This window comes from Silene latifolia, chromosome X, assembly GCF_048544455.1.
Source record: "Silene latifolia isolate original U9 population chromosome X, ASM4854445v1, whole genome shotgun sequence".
Lineage (NCBI taxonomy): Eukaryota > Viridiplantae > Streptophyta > Magnoliopsida > Caryophyllales > Caryophyllaceae > Silene > Silene latifolia.
Window position 1 is genome coordinate 334,183,612 of NC_133537.1, and position 20,375 is coordinate 334,203,986.

At 39.7% G+C, this 20,375-nt stretch overlaps 3 protein-coding genes and 1 long non-coding RNA gene across 4 annotated transcripts; 3 read left to right on the forward strand and 1 right to left on the reverse strand.

The window, feature by feature from the left end:
- Nucleotides 1-251: 251 nt before the first annotated feature.
- On the forward strand, nt 252-5,684 carry LOC141618859 (mitogen-activated protein kinase homolog MMK1). The gene is made up of 6 exons (XM_074435924.1): nt 252-636; nt 737-866; nt 2,097-2,234; nt 3,074-3,406; nt 3,822-4,002; nt 5,228-5,684. Exons 1-6 carry the CDS (start codon nt 407-409, stop codon nt 5,401-5,403), a joined length of 1,188 nt encoding a protein of 395 aa, XP_074292025.1. The 5' UTR covers nt 252-406; the 3' UTR covers nt 5,404-5,684.
- A 593-nt stretch (nt 5,685-6,277) lies between these two features.
- On the forward strand, nt 6,278-11,322 carry LOC141618863 (uroporphyrinogen decarboxylase 1, chloroplastic). Its single transcript, XM_074435927.1, has 6 exons — nt 6,278-6,463; nt 6,551-6,687; nt 8,099-8,487; nt 8,977-9,261; nt 10,067-10,302; nt 10,954-11,322. The coding sequence occupies exons 1-6, from the start codon at nt 6,441-6,443 to the stop codon at nt 11,117-11,119; spliced, it is 1,236 nt and encodes a 411-aa protein (XP_074292028.1). The 5' UTR covers nt 6,278-6,440; the 3' UTR covers nt 11,120-11,322.
- Nucleotides 11,323-13,627: 2,305 nt separating this feature from the next.
- Nucleotides 13,628-14,397, forward strand: LOC141622356 (uncharacterized). Its single transcript, XR_012532940.1, has 3 exons — nt 13,628-13,713; nt 13,977-14,091; nt 14,189-14,397. It is a non-coding gene; the product is annotated as an uncharacterized LOC141622356 (long non-coding RNA).
- Nucleotides 14,398-14,436: 39 nt separating this feature from the next.
- On the reverse strand, nt 14,437-15,237 carry LOC141620914 (uncharacterized). The gene has a single exon (XM_074437660.1). It carries the CDS (start codon nt 15,235-15,237, stop codon nt 14,437-14,439), a length of 801 nt encoding a protein of 266 aa, XP_074293761.1.
- Between the last annotated feature and the right edge of the window lie 5,138 nt (nt 15,238-20,375).

Below are 20,375 nucleotides of genomic sequence, written 5' to 3' on the forward strand. Positions count from 1 at the left end.
TTAGTAACATAGGTATAGACTGTTATTCTTCTAATTTATACTCCATTTATTCTGAGTATTTATCAAAAATAAAAAAATAATTAAGCCGTAAACAATTAGGGAATCGAATCAATTGAAATTTGAATTAACGAATCGAATCGAATGGAATGGAATGAATCAATCAATCAATCGAAATTAAGTTGAAAAAGAAAGGCTTAAATACTCCGTACACATTAAAATACTACTCGTAGATGGTACTCATTTCATCATTAATCATAATCATTAATCTAATCTTACTCATAATCCTAAATACACCGTATTTACCATTAACAAATCACATCCCAACACTTCCAGTTCCCCAAATAAAACAAACAAACATCTCCAACAATCAATCCTTTTCCCCCAAATTCTAGGGTTTCATTCCGCCATGGATATGACCTCCGCAGCTCCACCTCCCGATTCCGAGATGTCGGACGCCTTACAACCACCGCCATCAGATCAACAACCTCCACCCCAACAACAAGTCAGTATTCCGGCGACACTCAGCCATAACGGTCGATTCATTCAATACAACATTTTCGGCAACGTTTTTGAGGTTACCGCTAAGTATAAACCTCCTATTATGCCTATCGGAAAAGGCGCGTATGGGATCGTATGGTATATTACCTTCATTTTTGATCTTATTGTGTGAATTTTGGAGGTTATAGTTGCATAGTTTGATTGATTGGTTGATTGATTGATTGATTGATTGATTTAGTTCGGCGTTGAATTCCGACACGAATGAGCATGTTGCGATCAAGAAGATTGCGAATGCGTTTGATAATAAGGTGGATGCGAAGCGGACATTGCGTGAGATCAAGTTACTTCGTCATATAGATCATGAAAATGTTAGTGAGTAATGATTGCATTTATTGTTATTTTTTGTAATTATTTTGATATGCGAAGTTTAGTTAGGTTTTGATCGTAATTCATTAATTTGCAATCATTTAGTGAGTGATTTATTTATTCTATAGTTAAATTTTGGATGTTATTCTTTCATTTATTTGCAATTATTTTGATATGTAAACTTTATCTAGTTAGGTTTTGATCTGAGCTCATTAATTTGCAATCATTTTAGTGGATTAATCATATTTAGTGAGTGATTAATTTGTTCTATACTTAATATTTGGATTCTATTGTTTCATTTATTTGCAATTAGTGATAAATAGAGTAGTATTGTAGGTTTAAGGCTGAATTAATGTTTTTTAATAGTGTAATAAATGCATGATTTATCCATATTTAGTGATAAGTTACTTGTTCCTTGACCTAAATCCAGCTTGATTTAGAAATAAAGTAGACATAGTGCTTAAGTTCAAGAGGCGAAAATTCGAGAAGTCAGATATTTTTTTTTTCACTTTAGTGCTTGAGGACTTGAGGTGTACTCGAATATTTGTTATTCTCTTCAATCTATGTTTAAACATTTTTGGATTTAAACGCAATTCGCAAGAATCTTGAATGAGTATAAACTCTGTTAAATTGGAGTTAGGTTAAAGTTAGGTATTATTATTTCTGTATTTAGTATTATTAGTTGGAGAAAAGAAGTTGAGATGAATGTATTGCTGTTGGCTATTTGCATATGGAGTATTTAGAGAGAAAATTTGAAAACTCAAATCAACTCAACTTTTAAAAGCTTTTAGTAACTGTAATTTTAGATAGCCATTAATTACCCTTTTTAGATCTCAGTAGTGTTTAGTTGGTTTTCTTTGAAATATTAATATGATAAAAAACACTTCGCATTTGGTCTTTGTCTGCTCTTGTGTTTGTTGTTTACAGCAAGAGGTCGAAAACCTGTTGTTTGGATCATTCTAATCTAGTTAATCTTGACCTTTTTACTCGCTTAATGCTCTGGCCTAAGGTGCATCCATGCCATTTTTGGTTTTTATATGGATTTACAGCCATTAGTGTGCTACTTTGTCTTCGAAGTTTTTTATCTGTACACCGATTGCCATCTTATTGTTGTTTTCTATGTACCTTCACTTAGTGATTACCTCAGTGAAGGAAACATGGGTTCTTCAGATTATTTTGTGGCTCTATTTCTTACATCCATCATTTTAATGGGCCTTGCACTTGTCTTGTAGGTTGTTGCCATTAGAGATATTATACCACCGCCCAAAAGGGATGCGTTTAATGATGTATATATTGCTTATGAGCTTATGGACACTGATCTTCATCAAATTATTCGTTCTAACCAGGGGTTATCGGAAGAGCACTGCCAGGTACTAGACTAATAATACTCGGTCTTAGCTAAGATCTATAACTGAAAGATGGTTCATTCTATGTATCTGCATATTAGTTGGTTGTTGATGTCCTTCAGTCCTTGTGGGCTATTTATCATATCTTATATTATTCCCTAGCATGTATAGAATTTGTGTGTATTTGAGTGTCCTCGCTGACTGTGGTAGCATATAGATAGAAAGGGCCCCAGATGAGGATTGTCTTTGACCCTTCTTCTGTTTATAAGTATTTGGTAATGAAAGCTGCTTTGTACTGAGCATGAATTAGGTTCTTATTGTTCATAGCATACTTAATAATTGCAGTCATTTTGTTTTGTTGCTAAAATAGCGGTATGCCTGTGTGCATCCAACCACCCCTCCCCCCTCCCTCGCCATTTACGGGAGCCCCTAAAAACTAGGGTAATGTAGTTGATGCTGCTGATGAGTCAGACACGTTTTTGTATGATTGAAAATGTGGTTTGAGTTTTTCTAAACATCTGACCACGACCTCTGATCATGCTATAAAGCTTTTAGTCTTGGTTCCATGATAAATTCTTTCAATCACAATGAATACCCATCTCAGACAAAGTCTGAATGTTTTATGAACTGCTTCATGAAAAATCTGGGCAATTTTCTTGTCTCGTGTTGCCACTTTTCGTACGTTTGTGTTCTACAAAAACAGCCTCTCTGGTAAGGCTACGTACAGCCACCTCTTTTTACCTCACAATATGCCTTGCGGTGGTGGACTGATGATGATGATGTTGCTGTTCTAAAAAACAAGATATATATCACAATCCATGATTTAGTTTTACGCTAATATGGGTAATGAATGTTACTTGCAGTATTTCCTCTACCAGATACTTCGAGGATTGAAGTATATACATTCTGCCAATGTTCTTCACAGGGATCTAAAGCCTAGTAATCTCCTGCTTAATGCAAATTGTGATCTGAAAATCTGTGATTTTGGACTAGCTCGTGTGACATCGGAATCGGATTTTATGACCGAGTATGTGGTGACTAGGTGGTATAGAGCACCAGAGCTGCTGCTAAATTCTTCAGATTATACTGCTGCTATTGATGTATGGTCTGTGGGATGTATCTTTATGGAGTTGATGGACCGTAAGCCTCTTTTCCCGGGAAGAGATCATGTCCACCAGCTGCGTCTGCTTATGGAGGTATATTTGCAATGACATTAAACTACATGTTGTGCGATTTTAGAATTCGTCTTGCATGACAGCTTCTTTCTGCTGAAAAATGAATGTATCTTTAAATCTCTATCGTACTGGATGTTTAAAAATATATATGTTGTGTTGGGACTTGGGAGACACATTTTTCGTTTCAACTCACTGTTGGATTGTTGGGAGACCTTTATTTTGCTTTCAACTAGTTTGTTTGGAGACAATTTTTTGGATATCCTTATTAAACAAAGTGAAGTTATGATTCAAATTGCGGATTAAATAGCGGGCTTTTACCCTTCTGTGTTAGATTATCTTCTATTTGACGTAGTCTTGGCTCTCTGTGCATGTTGGTCCGTTATTATTGTTTTTTGTTATTTTTTTGTGTCTAATAGATTTGTCATTGGAATTGCAGCTGATTGGCACCCCTTCAGAACATGATCTAGGATTTCTCAATGAAAATGCTAAAAGATATATTCGACAACTACCTCCATATCGAAGGCAGTCTCTTGGTGAGAAGTTTCCAAATGTTCACCCTGCAGCTATTGATCTTGTTGAAAAAATGCTCACATTTGATCCCAGACAGAGACTAACAGGTAAACTCTATTTCTCAGCTGATGATGGTTTACAGAAGCAAAAGGACTATCAATAGACATTTTTCTCATGCGTATAGCATTAAGTATGAAACTATGAATTACTCATTGTTGTAGCCTCAATTCTCACGCCATGAGAAAAATTTAGCGACCCAATGAAATGGGACTTGTGTTATTGAGGTGCTACCGTGCTAGAGTGTTAGCCCATCTCTGTCTTTTTCTTTGTTCCTCGATACAACGAACTAGTTTTAGGTAAATGAAACAGACTGAATGCATGAGAAAAGTGCAGTATTATCTGAGAGAATCGAGATGGTGATTGAAGGGGATATAAGGGGGTGAACTAGGCATAGATTATTGGAGAAAGCTTTTTTTTACGAAGATAATTCTGAAGTGAATTTGGGAGTTTGTAGTCTCGATGGCTGTAGCAAACTGCCTAGTGCTAAGTTGAATGAATAGTTAGTCTTGTTATAGCTAGGTAACCCTATAGAACGGTTCTATGTAATCTTGAATGGTCGTAGTGCTTTTAGCAAAGTACCTAGTGCTAACGTGGTTGAGTAGATGGTTTTGTTAGAGCTAGGTAACCCTATAGCACGGTTCTATGTAAATTGTTTCTCCTTGGTATAAGCATGTTTGCCTGGCAAAACAGTGTCAGTGCATGCCGTAGTTGACAGAATTGAGATACTGCAATTATTGCTGTTGAACACTGAAAGAATAGATTGATAAACATAAATTTGGTTTCTATCTTGTTACAATATTGAACAAGTAATACACAGTACTTTGTAATACTTGTATATATATTGATAAAAAAGAAAAAGGGAAAACAATTCATCAAATATCTCCAGGGGGCAAATTCTCCAGGATATAACCTATTTTTTCGAGTGAGGAGAGCCCTCTCTAAAGTTTAACCCCCTCTTCGCAATTCTCATAGTTGGTGAGAGTTTTTCTTGTTTATTGAGAGTTTTTCCCATGATCAATATTGTTTTTTTTTTTTTTTTTTTTTTAATCAAAACAATGACCATCACAGACTATTCTTCGAGGCATGGAGATTATGTTGTTTGTGGTCAAGAAGCATTTACTAACCCTATAACTAAACGAGGACTAGGACTACATAACAAATGTTGGGCTGGTCTCACATATTAATTGTGGCGGCCGCAAATCACTTGTTCACGCGCCTCTACTCAACTAATCTTTTCTAGTTTTCTGATATTTATATTGTTCATGTTTTCAGTTGAAGATGCACTAGCACATCCCTACCTGAATTCGCTTCATGACATCAGTGATGAACCAATATGCATGACTCCTTTTAGTTTTGATTTTGAGCAACACGCTTTATCCGAAGAGCAAATGAGGGAACTGATCTACCGTGAGGCTCTTGCATTTAATCCCGAGTTTCTTCAAGAGTAGGAGACCTGAATTTGTCTTTGCCTGTTGTATGCTTCGTGTCATCTCTCTCCACTTGCTTTTTATGTACATAATGTGCTCCGTCCATAACCAGGACGGAACTGTGATCTCATATTTGATGCATAATCAATGGGCATTCATTTGGTTGTAAAAGATTTGGGGTGTAACCATATTTCCTTCATTTTCTTCGTCTTTACGAGTTTGTGTAAGCATTAATTGTATCAGATTTGAGAACCAGGCTAACATAGCCATTAATTATGAATTCTCCTTTTTTTGTTTGTTTATTTATTCCACTATCGGAACTTGACTCTTATCCGACTTTTTTTTTTGTAAGATTTAAAATAAATTTGCTAAGGCCTAAGAGTATGGGTTCTTTATGTCAGGACTCGCAATTAATTGGTATAGCAAAAACGCGTCTATGTAAATGAATGATTGAGACACATTTACTAAAAAATGTAAAGAACTGAGAATAAGAAGCGATTCAGTGGTAAGAAAGCTTCTCTTATCCCAATTATGAAGTTGGGTGTTGATTCTCATCTCATGCGACATAGTTCACTCATTTGAAACCCCCCTCCCCCCAAAAGAACGGACTTGAAAGTCGATTATTAATTGTAAATACTTATGTCGCTCATTTGAAACCCCCCTCCACCCAAAAGAACGGACTCGAAAGTCGATTATTAATTGTAAATACTCGAAAGACGTAAATAAAAATACATCATAATGAAAGAGGGACTTGAATTCCAGACGACACTACACCCTCCGCTACCGAAGAAAAATTGTATACAATCGTTTGCAAGTCTATCACGATTTATTGTTTTCATGCGTCTCTTTTCCACATATTGTTTCTAGTTAGTTTCGGGCTTTGCCCCTGTTATGTACCAAAAAAAAAAAAAAAAAAAAAACGATGTCATTTATTTACGTCTCGATTTTAAGCCCGTACAAGAAGTCAAACTCATAAACTGTGCTCAAGTTTCGTGAGACTCCAAATTTCGTCCCACAGCAAAAGACAGGACATTGAAGAAGATAAGAGGAAGAAAGAGATGAGTTTATCTTCCCTCACCAGGCTAGTTTTCTTCCTTTTCAATCTTCTCTAATTACTTTCGCATTCTCATTAATCTCAATTATGGCGATTAAACATTTGATTTAACAGTGGGTGTAACACATTTGGTTGGAATTCTTCAAGTTTATTCTCTGGACTCCACTCTTTTCTTCCCAAATCTCATCATAAACCCATTAATTCTCATATCACCAAGCTCAATTTCCCATTTTGCCCTCGTGCTTCCTCTGGTATCTCTCTCAATTTCTCCCTTTGCAAATTCTGTTAATTTTGTTTTGTTGGTGTAAAGTTTTCATCTTTTGTTGATGGGTTGTTTAGTTTCTGTAAAATGTTCATGTTGTGAGCAAAATGGCTCACTAAACTCGCTTCAATTCCTTTTATTGTGAAGCACATTAGTCATTTGATGCAGTTCTTGACGCAATTTTCATCTTGGGTCATTCGGAAACAGCCTCTTTGTGTAGTTTTCTGTAAAATGTTGATGTTTTGATTGTAGTCAGTTGATTTTTTTTGGGTTTGTATATGAAGGAAATGAAATGCTGGTGATTTACGGAGGGTGGAGCTAGCTTGTGTAGCAAGGGGTACCACTCGCTACCCCAAACCCCAAAAAATCAGTTAAGGTTATCGATTTTTGCTAGCCAAAATCTCCGAACATGAGTCCTTAGCATAAATATTACGGAGTATAAAACAATAAGAGGAAAGTTTACAGTTTACTACCGAAAATTCAATTCTAGCTCCGCCCCTATTTTTTTTAAAAATTTTTAGTATTGTTGATCTTTTGAATTTTGTGATTTAATAGCCTTCTAAGGTCGGATTCATGAACGAATAAAGGTACCTAGTTTTGTTGGGGAATTTATCCTGTCGGTTTTTTTGTAGGGGGATTTTTGGCACAGTTAACTGCAAACCTGAGAACTGGCCAGTCAGTCTTTGCTAAATTTGCTAATTTTATACTTGTAATTACTCGTTCAAATATGCAGATGCCCTATTTGCCTCTTTTTCACCCCAAAATTTGAAGCAACTTGGGTTAGATCATTATAGACCATGGGTCGTTGGTAAACGTTTTCAGTTAAGGGCTAGTATGATATTCTGAGTCGAGCGGCTATGGCTAAAATCTTTGATCTCAGCTAATGGAATTATGGAAATGGTCTGATCCTCAATCAAAGATGGTTTGGTAATTGGTAGTTGCAGAAAATCCTTTTTTTTAAGGATCATGTTGATATTAGTAACATGCGAGACTGAATGCAGTTCCATCTTATTGTCACTACCATTTGGAGACTTCAGTGAGAGTTGTGAATGGATATGAATGATAGTCGTGGTTATTAATGACTATGCGTAACCCAAGATTGTTATCATATTATTGATGGTGCATTGAACCATTCAATGTGAGCATGCACATGTATGATCAGTGATCTTTAACCTTAACTCAAGTGGGCACAAAGTAATTAGGCTAATTGTCATCAGTGCAAGACACAAGAGACTTTGAGAAGTTTCTAGGCAGTTCCGTTGGTTATAAGCTCTTGTTTGTTAATAAATTTTGAATCAAAAGCAAGAAAGCTATTTTGATGGTTTAATTCTTGTCGGTGCTTTTGAGTTTTGAGTGCGTAACAACTGACTGCTCTCTTGTACTTTGTTTTTCTTTTGAAGATTCAGAACCATTATTAGTTAAGGCGGCAAGAGGGGAACCTGTTAGTAGGCCCCCAGCATGGATGATGCGCCAGGCTGGAAGGTATATGGCTATTTACAGAAAGCTTGCAGAGAAACACCCGTCCTTCAGAGAAAGATCAGAGAAAACTGATCTCATTGTAGAAATTTCTTTGCAACCTTGGGAAGCATTTCACCCCGATGGAGTCATCATCTTTTCTGACATACTTACCCCTCTTCCTGCCTTTGGAGTTCCTTTTGACATAGAAGAAGTGAGAGGTCCTGTCATTCAATCTCCAATTCGGGATGAAGATGCTTTGAAAGCTTTGCATGCAATTGATTTGGAGAAACTAAGTTTTGTTGGCGAATCTCTTAAAATTTTGCGACACGAGGTGACTACTACTTTCTACGAGTTCCATTTTTACTTGGACTCTGGTACGATTGTCAGATACGGGTACATATCCAAGTGTCGGTCACTTGAGTAGTTGGGTCATGGGAACTGTTTCCTAAAATGAAAATATGGATGCTATGATAACACGTTTTCAAAACAAAGTATATTTCAAATTTAAAATATTTTTCTTTTTCCATAATGAAATAGGGAGATGTTTGAGAAATCAGTCTTGAAATTTTTAATATTATACCGAAGTCTTTATGTTAAGTCTCTTCCTCTGCTTTTATCACTTGGGCCTCCCTTTTTGGCTTTTCTAGGCTAAGTGTCGGGTTGTTAAGGTTCGGGTACACATTTCATAACCATATTCTTGAGTGTCCTGTCAATCATGGGTACAACCTTAGTAGTAAAGAGTCGAAGCAACACAAATCGTCCTTGCCTGAAAATCACATGCTTTATGACTTATGAATCTCACTCATTTCTACTTCCTTAGGTTGGAGACAAGGCTGCAGTTCTTGGTTTTGTGGGTGCACCTTGGACTATTGCGACATACATAGTGGAAGGAGGAACTACTCGTACCTATACTACGATAAAGAGAATGTGCCACACTTCACCTCTCGTGCTTCAAAAACTTCTCTCACATTTAACGGAAGCTATTACTGAGTACATTGTTTTTCAAGTGCAATCCGGCGCTCATTGTATTCAAATATTTGATTCATGGGGCGGGCAACTTCCACCTAATATGTGGGAGCGCTGGTCTAAGCCTTATATTAAACAGGTGAGTCTGATCTTTTGACTTGTTAGTCAATATGCTAGTAGTATAGCATCTGACCTTATGTTTCGTTTGTCTTTCATGATAATGAAGCATTAACTTTGTATGATGTTCGTCTTGTGTGATATCTAACTTGCTGACTGTTGGGTCTAGAATTTTGAAGTTTCTGCTACTGCAGTCTGAATGCTAAGCTATATTCTTCCCACTTGAAGAAAGATGGTTGCAGTGAGACTACAAATCTACAATGCTATTATACTGTCACTCAGCTAACATAATTTTTTTTTGGGTTTTTCTACGTGGTACCCCTGTGTTTTTTCGAATTCTGCGTGGTACCCCTACGTTTTTGAAAACATCAATGATACCCTTAAACTTGGTAAAATGTTCCTAAAATACCCAAACTACTAAAAATTACGTTTTTAATAAGTTAAATTTTGTAATGAATATGTTTACGATTGAGTAAACTAGGTTTATGTTAATGGCATGACAAATTATTGTCGAAAAATCAATAAAAAATGCATAAACTAAGCATTTAAAAGAGGCGAATTAGAGATGTTTGGGTATTGTAAGATGTTCTCATTAAGTTTAGAGGTACCTCTGATATTTTTGAAAAGCGAAGGGTACCACGTAGAATTCGAAGAAGTACAAGGGTACCACGTAGAAAAACCCTTTTTTTTTTTTTATTGTTGCCAGGAGTAGTTGATCTAATTATGGTTGTTCTTTTCATTCCTGCCTTTTTTGCGCGCTATGAAGAGCTGCGCTAGATCTATCGTGGTTTGATCATGTATGCTCATTTGGTGTTTTCTGCCTGTAGATAGTAGATGCAGTAAGGAAAAGATGCCCTGGCACACCGCTTGTTCTTTACATCAATGGAAATGGTGGTTTACTAGAGAGGATGAAAGACGTAGGGGTTGACGTGATTGGGCTTGATTGGACTGTAGATATGGCTGATGGAAGGTCACGGCTGGGACCACAAATTAGTGTGCAGGGAAATGTTGATCCTGCTTATTTATTCTCAACTCTTCCAGCTTTGACTGATGAGATTCACAGGTTTGTCATTTTGTATCGAATCAAAAACGTGTGACAAACTGCATAATACGGACTAGATTACTAATTTACTAGCATAGCTAAGAAAATTTAAATGGAGAATTCCTACTAAATTTATGCAAAAACTGATTGAAATTCCGTCCTTCATGTAGTCTTGTCAAACCAACCGTAAATTCCCTTTATTAGCATCACAGTTTGTATATCTTTTCCTAACAACATTATTCTTGTCCTTCAACACAAATTCTCATTATAGACGGAGATATTCGTCTATAGATAGACGGGCCAAATATCCACCCACTTTAAGCATAAGACAAGCAACAAGTTGTATGGTGGGGCCCAAAAATCTCACCACTTTAAGCATATTTGACCCGTCTTTCACTTTAGACGGGTATATCCGTCTATAGTGAGACTAATTAGTGCTGCAAAGGCTCCAGCCGATGACAAGGTAAGAGGTGTTGATGTAGATGATGTTTCAAGATGATTCATGATGAAAATTATAGCATAAGTATAAATAATTTGCTAACCATGATACACATCACATTGTACTCGAAACTCAAAAGGCAAAAAAATTGCAAGTCTTTGCGTCCACTGGAGAAGAAAACATATTTTTTTCGAAACAGCGAGTTAAAATTTTGACATTCTTATTTTTTGCAGGGTTGTGAGATGTGCCGGGCCTAAAGGCCACATTTTAAATCTAGGACATGGAGTTCTAGTAGGAACACCAGAAGAAGCTGTTGCTCATTTTTTTGACACTGCAAGAAGTCTAAACTACGACGACATTTTTGCTGAAGTAAACCAAGAACCAAGCCTAATAGTCTAGTAGTAGAGGGTTCATTTTCTATTAGCTGATGACTCAAGAGTTAACTGCATTCACCTCGGCTTCATGTTTCTTTTCTTTCCAAGTTTTGCACAAGGGTCTGCTTCAGAAAGCAAGGTGTATGATTTGTACATGACGACGTTGTTGTTGTACTCCGTATTAATGAGTTTGTCGAGATTCAAGGCAAAAACCGAAGAATTAATATCCTTGTAGGTCTGTTTTTGGCGGTTTTCTGTATACTGTAAATTGTACTCCGGTGAACAATGCACGATGCTCATGTAAACCCAAGGACATTATAAGAACACGCGGTTGCGTTTGGGGTTAAAAAGTAGTCATTTTACCATGAAATCGCGACTAATTTCTAAACGACGATGTACTAGTCTACTAGTTACTACCATATAACCTTGTATATCGACAAGATGGTTGAAACTGAGTATGAGTTTTTTTTTTTTTTTTTTTTTGGGTAGAAAGGAGCGGGATTAACCCAACAGCGAAATACAAACTAAAAGAAAGAAATTAAAATGCATAAAATGGGATGATGCGAGGCCAAACAACACCACCCATGTCTTGTTGAGCTAGTCGGAAAAGTTATTCGACATATTTGAGAGATCAAATGCGATCAATTGTTGTGACAGAAGCACCCCTTGGTTAGCTAACCAATCTGCACACGCATTAGCTTCACAATAAATATGATCGATCTTGAACAATGTTTTGGCATTGAACATTTCTCTACATCACTTAGACCATCATCTTATTAATTTATCATGACATACTTAAAAATGCATCTATAACACGAACGACGCAACCAACTCCTCAGTCCTCACACACAATACACACATCGTTTTCTGTTGAGAACTGCTATATCCCGCTCCCTATTTTACTTATTACGTCCTCTAATTTATTTATTTTTCCAATTACGCCATTTATACATTGCAAAGTATTTTGTAAAACCTTAAATATCATTTTATAGTAAATGATTTTTGGAGACGATTTTTTAAAATAACTAATTAAATTCGTATGACGGTCCTAAATATATGTACTTCCTCAAATGCCCTTATTTGACAATGATTGATAACACGAACAATAAATAATAACGATTTAAATTAGGACAATAAAATTGATGATTAAAAAGTGGGACAAAAAAATTGACGACTAAGAAAGAAAAAACTTAAAATGGTCATAACTTTACGCTCAGGTGTCCGTTTTCATGATTAAGAACGAAAAAATCAGATTGTGATAGGGGTAGGTTGGTTCATGACCAAACCAAAACGATTTTTATGAAAAATTGAAATATTCCATCACTTTTACTTCTCTTTACCATAAAATTGTTTTAGTTTCTTATCCTGTGCTCATTGGGCATAAGTACCTGTCAAAATCTGACCCGACCCGAAAACCGACCTTAACCCGACCCGTAAATAACCCAGTTTTTTCAACCCGAACCCGAAAAATAACCATAAATATCGGGTCGAAACCCGACCCGTGACGGGTTAACCGTTGGGTCAAGGCAACATACCTTCCTTAAAATTGATAATGTCAAAATGTCAAATATGTATTGACTTATAAAATTTTAAGGAAAGATACGTATATATATACAGAAGGCCACGTCATCACCTTGAACATATCAAAGTGTGTGCCACGCCGTCACTTTCAACATATTAGGTCGATCCGTATTTTACGTCAGCACTGCTATGTCATCATTTCAGGCAACATGCCATGTCATCAGCTTGAAGTGTGTGTCGCGCAATTACTTTCACCGTGTTACATCGAACAGCATTCCATGTCAACGCTGCCACGTCATCACCTACATCACATGCCATGTCATCACTTCAAAGTGTGTCCCACACCGTCATTTTCATCGTATTGCGTGTAACTGCACTCCACTTCAGCACTGTCACCTCATCACCTTAGGTCACATGCCACATCAGCATTGTCATCTTATTGAGTCTCACTGTCGTACTTAGCGAGTTGGTGAGGGTAATGATGAGGATGACGAGGTGGTGATTGCGAGAATGGTGACAATTAAGTTGACTAACACGGTCAAGAAGAGGAAAAACGTATAAATGGTAGAAATTACGATATAAAAAAGATTTTCAAAAAATGATAAAAAAAAAATGTTGATCGACTCGTTTTTTTATCCGAACCCGACCCAAAACCCATATCGTCCCGTTCGTATAATGGTGTGATATTAAAAATATTAAGCAAAAAATGTTTAATCTTACTAATATCCTATATTAAATTAGATAATAATAAAAATTTAAGAATAATTATATGTTTATAAGCAGAATTAAAGAAAATGATTTTTTTTATAAAGCTTTAATCTAACCCGTTCTGACCCTAAATCCCAACCCGAATTCCATATAAACACGTATTTTTCAAACCCTAAATAAATCTACCTGTATTTTACCCGAACCCGTAACTCGCCCGTTTGACCTATTTGACAGGTCTAGGCATAACCCATAGGCCATAGGTTAGAAAAACCCCAAAACTAAATGGTTAAAACAGGGTAATAAATAGAAAGATCAAGCAAATAAATAAAATAAAATTGATCGAGGTAAATTGCACAAGAAGTCATCCATCCAAACCGTAAAAAAATTCCGGTAATATTCTTGTGTTTTTCCTTTGGCCGTCTCTTTATATTATTTGGGTGAAATTGATTTGATTATTGTTTCTAATTATTGAGATTGATTGATTAATTTTACTGTTGTATTCTCGTCGTATGCATGCATGCATTACTTTCATCCCCATCAGATTAGTTCTGGGGGTTTTGAGATAATTTAGGGTTAATTAATTAATTAAGGTTTCAATTGATTTAATTAGATTGTTTGTATCCCTAAATAATTGGTTAGCTATTTGGTTTCAGAACCCCATCCAGTTGTTGATCTCTCAATGGCCGCCTCCTTTACAGACGTTAAATTCAGTCGTCCGGAGCTATTTATAATTGGTGTAGCTTCCTTTTGGGCTGGTCACTATCTTAAGTCAGTAATTCGTAATTCTCCCTGTATTTACCGTTTTGAGTAAGTAATACTCCCTCTTATCCCTCTTATCTTATGTGATTCTTCACTTCGTTCGCAGCGGAAAAGTTATTCCGTGGACTCAGAAGGTAGCCAAAGAGAAGATAACCAAATGGACAGCCGCTGCCAACCGTAAGGAGGATCGATAACCAATGGATTGTCGTCGACTCCTTGTTTTTCAGTTGTCGTTGTTTCTTGTTTGCTTAATTACTTATTGTGTTTAATTATCAGTCAACTGCGCGGTTGTTGCTTAAAAACTTTTAAATCGGTTTGTTGTTATTTTTTTTGAAGAAAACACCCCAAAGGGTATTAATGCATTAATGATAAATCATAGACCGCTGCCGAGTTTGCACACGGAGGTAACATAGCTGACCACACAGTTTTACCGATTGTCCTAGGAACGACATGTGCTAACGCATGTGCTACAGAGTTATTAATACGACTTGTATGAGACCACACTACCGACTGAAAACTACTACAAAGCAATAAAATGTCGTCAACTAAAAGAGAAAAAAGACTCCTCCCGCTGTATCTCTCCTTGAGCGCATCAACAACTTGCAGACAGTCACTCTCTACCACCACTTCTCGAAGGCCACGACTCTTTGCCTCCTCGAGCCCGTCGTATACCGCCATCGCCTCTGCATATCTGGGATCCCAATCCGCCTCCCGAGCCACCGTAAGCCCCCACAGCACAGTCCCAAGATCATCTCGACACACCACCCCCGTACACACCCCTTCTCCCTCCTTTACTCCTGCATCCACATTAATTTTAACAACACCTCCCATAGCCGGCCTCCATCCATTGTTTCCTCGATCCCGTCTGTCAACCCCTCGCCTGCCCACCTTGCTTTGTCCCTCAACTCCACATGTGGCTAATTCAGCGAGAATATCACGAGTACGTTGAACAATCCGTGCCGGGTCCATCACTTCATTTTCGAAAATCACCTTGTTCCTGTGCTCCCATATTGCCCAACACCCAACCATGCACTTATCATACTCCGCTATCTCCAAACCCCTCCAAAGACACTCCACCCATTCACGCACTTCCCCCACACTCCCCGCTCCATCCCCGCATCCTGCCAGTCCACCCCTAACGCATCCCAAACCCATCTAGCCACACTGCAATCTCGAAAGAGATGTAAAGAAGACTCAGGGTTAGACGAACAAAAATAACAAGGGGAAAGGAACAAATATAGCCAAAGCTCCACTGCACAGCTGCCAGAAGAAAAGCTTGATGCGAGGCCAAACCCGAACTTTCCACAGCCGATTCCAAAGCCACCGTTCTCTCTCCCAATTCGACGGACCACCCGCAGCATGAATGTCTCCAACAATACTCGCATAAGCCGTCTTAACTGTATACTCCCCCTCCCTTTCCAGACTCCAAAACCACATATCCTTTGGCACATTAGGACTGATGCGAATATTAAGGATTCTCTTGACTTCGAACGGGAGGAAAAAATGGTTTAGCATCGTCTCATTCCATTCCTTCCCATTCGGATCAAGCAGCTCCGCCACTGTCATCAATTCATTACCCGGTCCACATGGTGAAATAATCTTCCCACTATGCGTCCCCGCAACCCATGCCTGCCCCCAAATTCTCGTATCCCTTCCGTCACCAATACGTCTTCTCAGACCCCGCTCCAAAACACTCTGTGCACCCATCACGCTCCTCCAGGTATAGCTCGGCCTTTGGCCCAAATTCGCACTCATAAAGTCTCCTGTGTGGTAGTATCGAGCCTTCATTACGCGGGCCCATAAACATTCGGGTTTCGCTAAAAGCCGCCACGCCTGCTTCCCTAGGAGAGCATCATTGAAAAGCTCGAAATCGCGGAATCCCATCCCTCCTTCACATTTCGGACGACAAAGCTGCTTCCACGAGACCCACGAGATACCTCTCTTCCCTTCCCCATGTCCCCACCAGAAGCGAGAAACCATCGATCGGAGCTCGTTACAAAAATTCGCCGGGATTTTGAATACACTCATCACATAGGTATGAAGTGAATTGGCAACTGCCTTTATAAGTACCTCCCTACCAGCCCTAGACAATGTTTTCCCACGCCAACCTTGTAACCGCTTACTTAACTTGTCACGAATGATATAAGTAAGAACCTTTTTGGACATCCCAACAACCGTAGGCAAGCCTAAGTACCACTTCTGGACCTCCACCTCGCTCACACCCAACTTACGAACCACCCCATCCCTTCTCCGTCGTGAAACACCTCGACTAAAGGACACAGTGGTCTTGTCCAAACTTACTAGTTGCCCCGAAGCAGCTTCGTATCTTCGCAGTATGTCACTCACCACTTCCGCTTCATCTTTCATTGCTTTAACAAAGAAGATACTGTCATTCGCAAAGAATAAATGTGAGATAGTCGGAGCAGTGGCCGCAATACGAAGCCCGTGAAGAGAACCGTGCTCAATAGCCCTACGCATCAGATTAGATAAGGCCTCCGCGCACAAGATAAAAAGGTATGGTGACAACGGATCACCTTGCCTTAGTCCCCGCTCTGGTCTAAAACCCTCCGTCCGATTGCCATTGATGAGGACCGAGAAGGAGACTGATGATACGCACCCCATAACACGGCTAATCCACCCGAGGTCAAAGCCCATAATCTCCAAAACCCGTCGCAGAAATTGCCATTCGATCCTATCATAGGCCTTAGCCATGTCCAATTTGATGGCCATATGACCCTCAGCCTGGTTCGAACACTTCATATGGCTATAAGCACATTGTCCGTGATAAGACGACCTGGGGTAAAAGCACTCTGATTTTCGGACACAATCTCCCCCAGAAAGACTTTGAGGCGATTTGCTAGCACTTTTGAGACAAGCTTATACACCACGTTACACAAGCTAATAGGTCGAAAATCTCGAATTTTATCCGGCGCTTTATTTTTGGGGATCAAGACAATATTTGTCTCATTATATTCTTTCGGGTCCAGCTCTCCTCGTAAGATTCCCAACACCGTAGCAATGACATCCGGCCCAATAATATGCCAATAAGATTGAAAGAATAAAGCATTCATACCATCCGGTCCTGGCGCTTTAAGAGGGTGCATTTGATTCAAGGCTTCGACCACTTCATCCTCGCGGTATTCATGTCTCAATGTTAGATTCATACGCTCCAAAACCCGTCCTTCAAACCCTGTCAACACTGCATCAAAATCACGCGGCTGTGATGATGAGAATAAATGCCGGAAATATGACGTGGCTACCTCCGCGACCTCATCCTGTCCTGCACGTTCCAACCCATTATCATCTATGAGCATGCCGATATGGTTCTTCCTTTTTCTCTCCCCCGCCCTAGAATGAAAGAACTTAGTGTTACGGTCACCTTCTGCTAGCCAAAGCGCCCTCGAACGTTGTCGCCAATATTGTTCTTCTTCCCGTCTAAGAGTGGCAATCTCAGCTACAAGTTTCCTCCTACTTCGAACCTCCTCCTCAGACCGGCTTCCATCAGCTAACCGAGCCAACTGTCTACTTTTACGCTCAATCATATACCCGATTTTCTTAATGCTCGACTTCTTCCAAAGTTGTAGCTCACGGGTGCAGGCCCTGATAGTTTCACCCAAAACACCTCGCCCTTTATCGACACCTCGCCGCACTGCCTCTTTACATCCCTCCTCCCCAATCCAAATTTGCTCGAACTTGAAACTTCGTCTAACAGCCGTTGCCCCCTCTCGGTTATCAAGGAGCAATTTGATAGGCGCGTGATCGGACCATTCCCGCGTTAAGTGGATTAGTTTTGCATAAGGGAATATATCCAGCCACGAGGTTGTACACATCGCCCTATCAATCATACTCTGCCTATTAGATTCTCCCGCTTGCCCATTATCCCAAGTAAATTGGTAACCCTCCCATCCAATGTCTTTTAGCCCACACTCATCCACAGCTGATTGGAAATTATTCATCTGCCACTGCGCTCTACTCCCTCCTTTCATCTCAGTAGAGTACAAAATCTCATTGAAGTCACCTATGCATAGCCACGGAAGATCAGACTGCCTACCCAGAAGTCGAAGTAACTCCCAAGATAGGTGTCTATCTGAAACAGAGGGCCATCCATAAAAACCTGTAACCCGCCACTCCCTCTCTCCTTCCCTCACCGTCACATCGATATGATGAAGCGAAGCCGTCATCAGCGTACAATCAACTTCCTTCTTTCACATAAGAGCAAGCCCGCCTGCCCTTCCCATACTGTCAACTTCAACCCCATAGTATCCCTCCAACTTCTCCCTCACCTTCCTCATCTCACGACCACACAACTTAGTCTCACACAAAAAAAGTATGGCCGGGGCCTCCCTTCGTACAAGAGCACGAAGATTATTTACAGCGTCGGGGTTGCCCAAGCCCCGACAATTGAGACTAAGGAGATTCATTGGGCCCGGCGGGGTTGAGCTCTCTCAACCTCCGCCTCAGATATCAAGACGTCCCCGTCTGTAGTAAGTTTGAGTTTCTTGCTGCCTTCATCGACCACCCCCTCATCCCGCATCATTTTCCCTATTTCTCCCTTCCCACTGCCTCTGTTCATTTCAATAACCCCTCTTGCCAATCTCGTCCATTTCCCAGACCCCTTCTCCGCCATGTTATTCCCAGCCCCTTCTATATCCGCACGCATACTCCTCATTCCCTGCATTCCTTCCTTTTCACTCGCATCCCCTTCTTGTTCCACCCCCCCTGATTAGTCCCTCTTATATCATCCACCTCCTTCCCCCCTAGCACATTACTCCTCGTTGCCACCTCCTCCCTGCTTGCTTCAGTCTCATTCTCTATAAGCACCCCCGCGTCTAGAGCCATCTCGTCCCCCTCCCCCTGCTTTGCCTCTGGTGACCTCGTCCCTCCCTCTCCGTGAATTCCACTTGTCTTATTTCCCACAGGATTACTAGTCTTCTTCAATTTCAGGTCTATAGCAATCGCTTGTAGTTTGTCAATCATCTTCGCAATATCCAATTCGCTTGCCCGCTGCCTTTCAGTTTTGAATTCAGCACTTAGATCCCTCCGTGCTCGACCCGGACCCTCCGTAGATGTTTTTGTTACCTTCCATGGAGATGCTCGCAACCAATCACCAAAACGCAATTCCCCATCCTCATATGGCCCCTCGTCACAGTCTTTCTCACCATGCCCAATGTGTCCGCAACTGTAGCAGTATAAAGGAAGTCGTTCATATTTTACATCAAATTCAATAACCCTGCCCCCCTTCATTTTAATAGGCACTGATGGTTTCAACGGAGCATGAACATCTCGCAGCACTCGTATCCGAACAGCCCTATCAAGTTCGTTATTTGGGTCTGTTTCCATTGCAATATAGGTCCCTAACATGGCACCAATCTTCTGTATGTTTGCCTCACTTGATCTCCCCACAATGGGTAAATCATAGACCCTCGACCAAATTGGAAAGAAAGAGAGCGGAACATCAGTAATCTTACCTTCGCAATTTGGTTCATTAAAGCACCATAGGAACTTGTCGAAGTGCCATGGTTGTCCCTCTAAAACCCTAGCTTTGTCGCGCTCGCACCCAAATCGAAAAACAAACACTTTCTCCTTCGCATCGATGATATTTCCTGCCATTGGTTTAGTAGGGTTCCAAATTCGAGTCATCGATTCGATGGCAGCCTTCGCGTTGATTGATTTGGAAGCCCATATTTTCCCAACAAGAATCAGCTTTTCCTTACCCTTCTCCTCGTCAAAGCCTTCTTCCCATTCAAAGATTCCACCCTCGCCCTCCGTAACCTCTCCCATCGGCCGTTTCCTGTCCCGAATAAGGCCTCGCATCGAACTATTATCCTGACCCTGCATAGCAAAACAAAAGCACAAAAGAAAACAAAGCAAAATCCTATTTCCTACGATCAAAATCGAAGGAAAGGACCTCGAGAAAGAGGAAGAATCTAAGAGAATGATAGAGTAAACCCTAGGAGTCTCTAGGAGAGAGTAAACCCTCGTTTGGAAAACTTTTTATCGGTTTGTTGTTATTGCTCGTTTGCTCAAGCTATTGCGATAAGGAAAATGAGTTAGCGCCACCCGGTGACACCCAATCTCGGCGCCACCCTCTCACAAGCAATAAATATGGACCCCCAAAATAATGGATAAAACCCATAAAATAACTAGGACCCTAATAATAAAGGATGCATGTGAAAGGGTGGCGCCGTATCATTATCCGATGCGATAATTACCTGTAGCGTAACATGACTAACTTTGATTAAAGGCTAAATTTTATTTATTGAGATAAGTTAGTAAAATAAGTTACAACAACA

Excerpts from the sequence above, each read along its gene's own strand:
- LOC141618863 (XM_074435927.1), top strand. The coding sequence starts at position 6,441 with ATGAGTTTATCTTCCCTCACCAG. Across the intron at positions 6,688-8,098 it reads TTGCCCTCGTGCTTCCTCTG|ATTCAGAACCATTATTAGTT; the intron begins GTATCTCTCTCA and ends TTTCTTTTGAAG. Across the intron at positions 10,303-10,953 it reads TTGACTGATGAGATTCACAG|GGTTGTGAGATGTGCCGGGC; the intron begins GTTTGTCATTTT and ends TATTTTTTGCAG.
- LOC141620914 (XM_074437660.1), bottom strand. The coding sequence starts at position 15,237 with ATGGGTTTGGGATGCGTTAGGGGTGGACTGGCAGGATGCGGGGATGGA.
- LOC141618859 (XM_074435924.1), top strand. The coding sequence starts at position 407 with ATGGATATGACCTCCGCAGCTCCACCTCCCGATTCCGAGATGTCGGAC. Across the intron at positions 2,235-3,073 it reads TATCGGAAGAGCACTGCCAG|TATTTCCTCTACCAGATACT; the intron begins GTACTAGACTAA and ends TGTTACTTGCAG. Across the intron at positions 4,003-5,227 it reads TCCCAGACAGAGACTAACAG|TTGAAGATGCACTAGCACAT; the intron begins GTAAACTCTATT and ends TCATGTTTTCAG.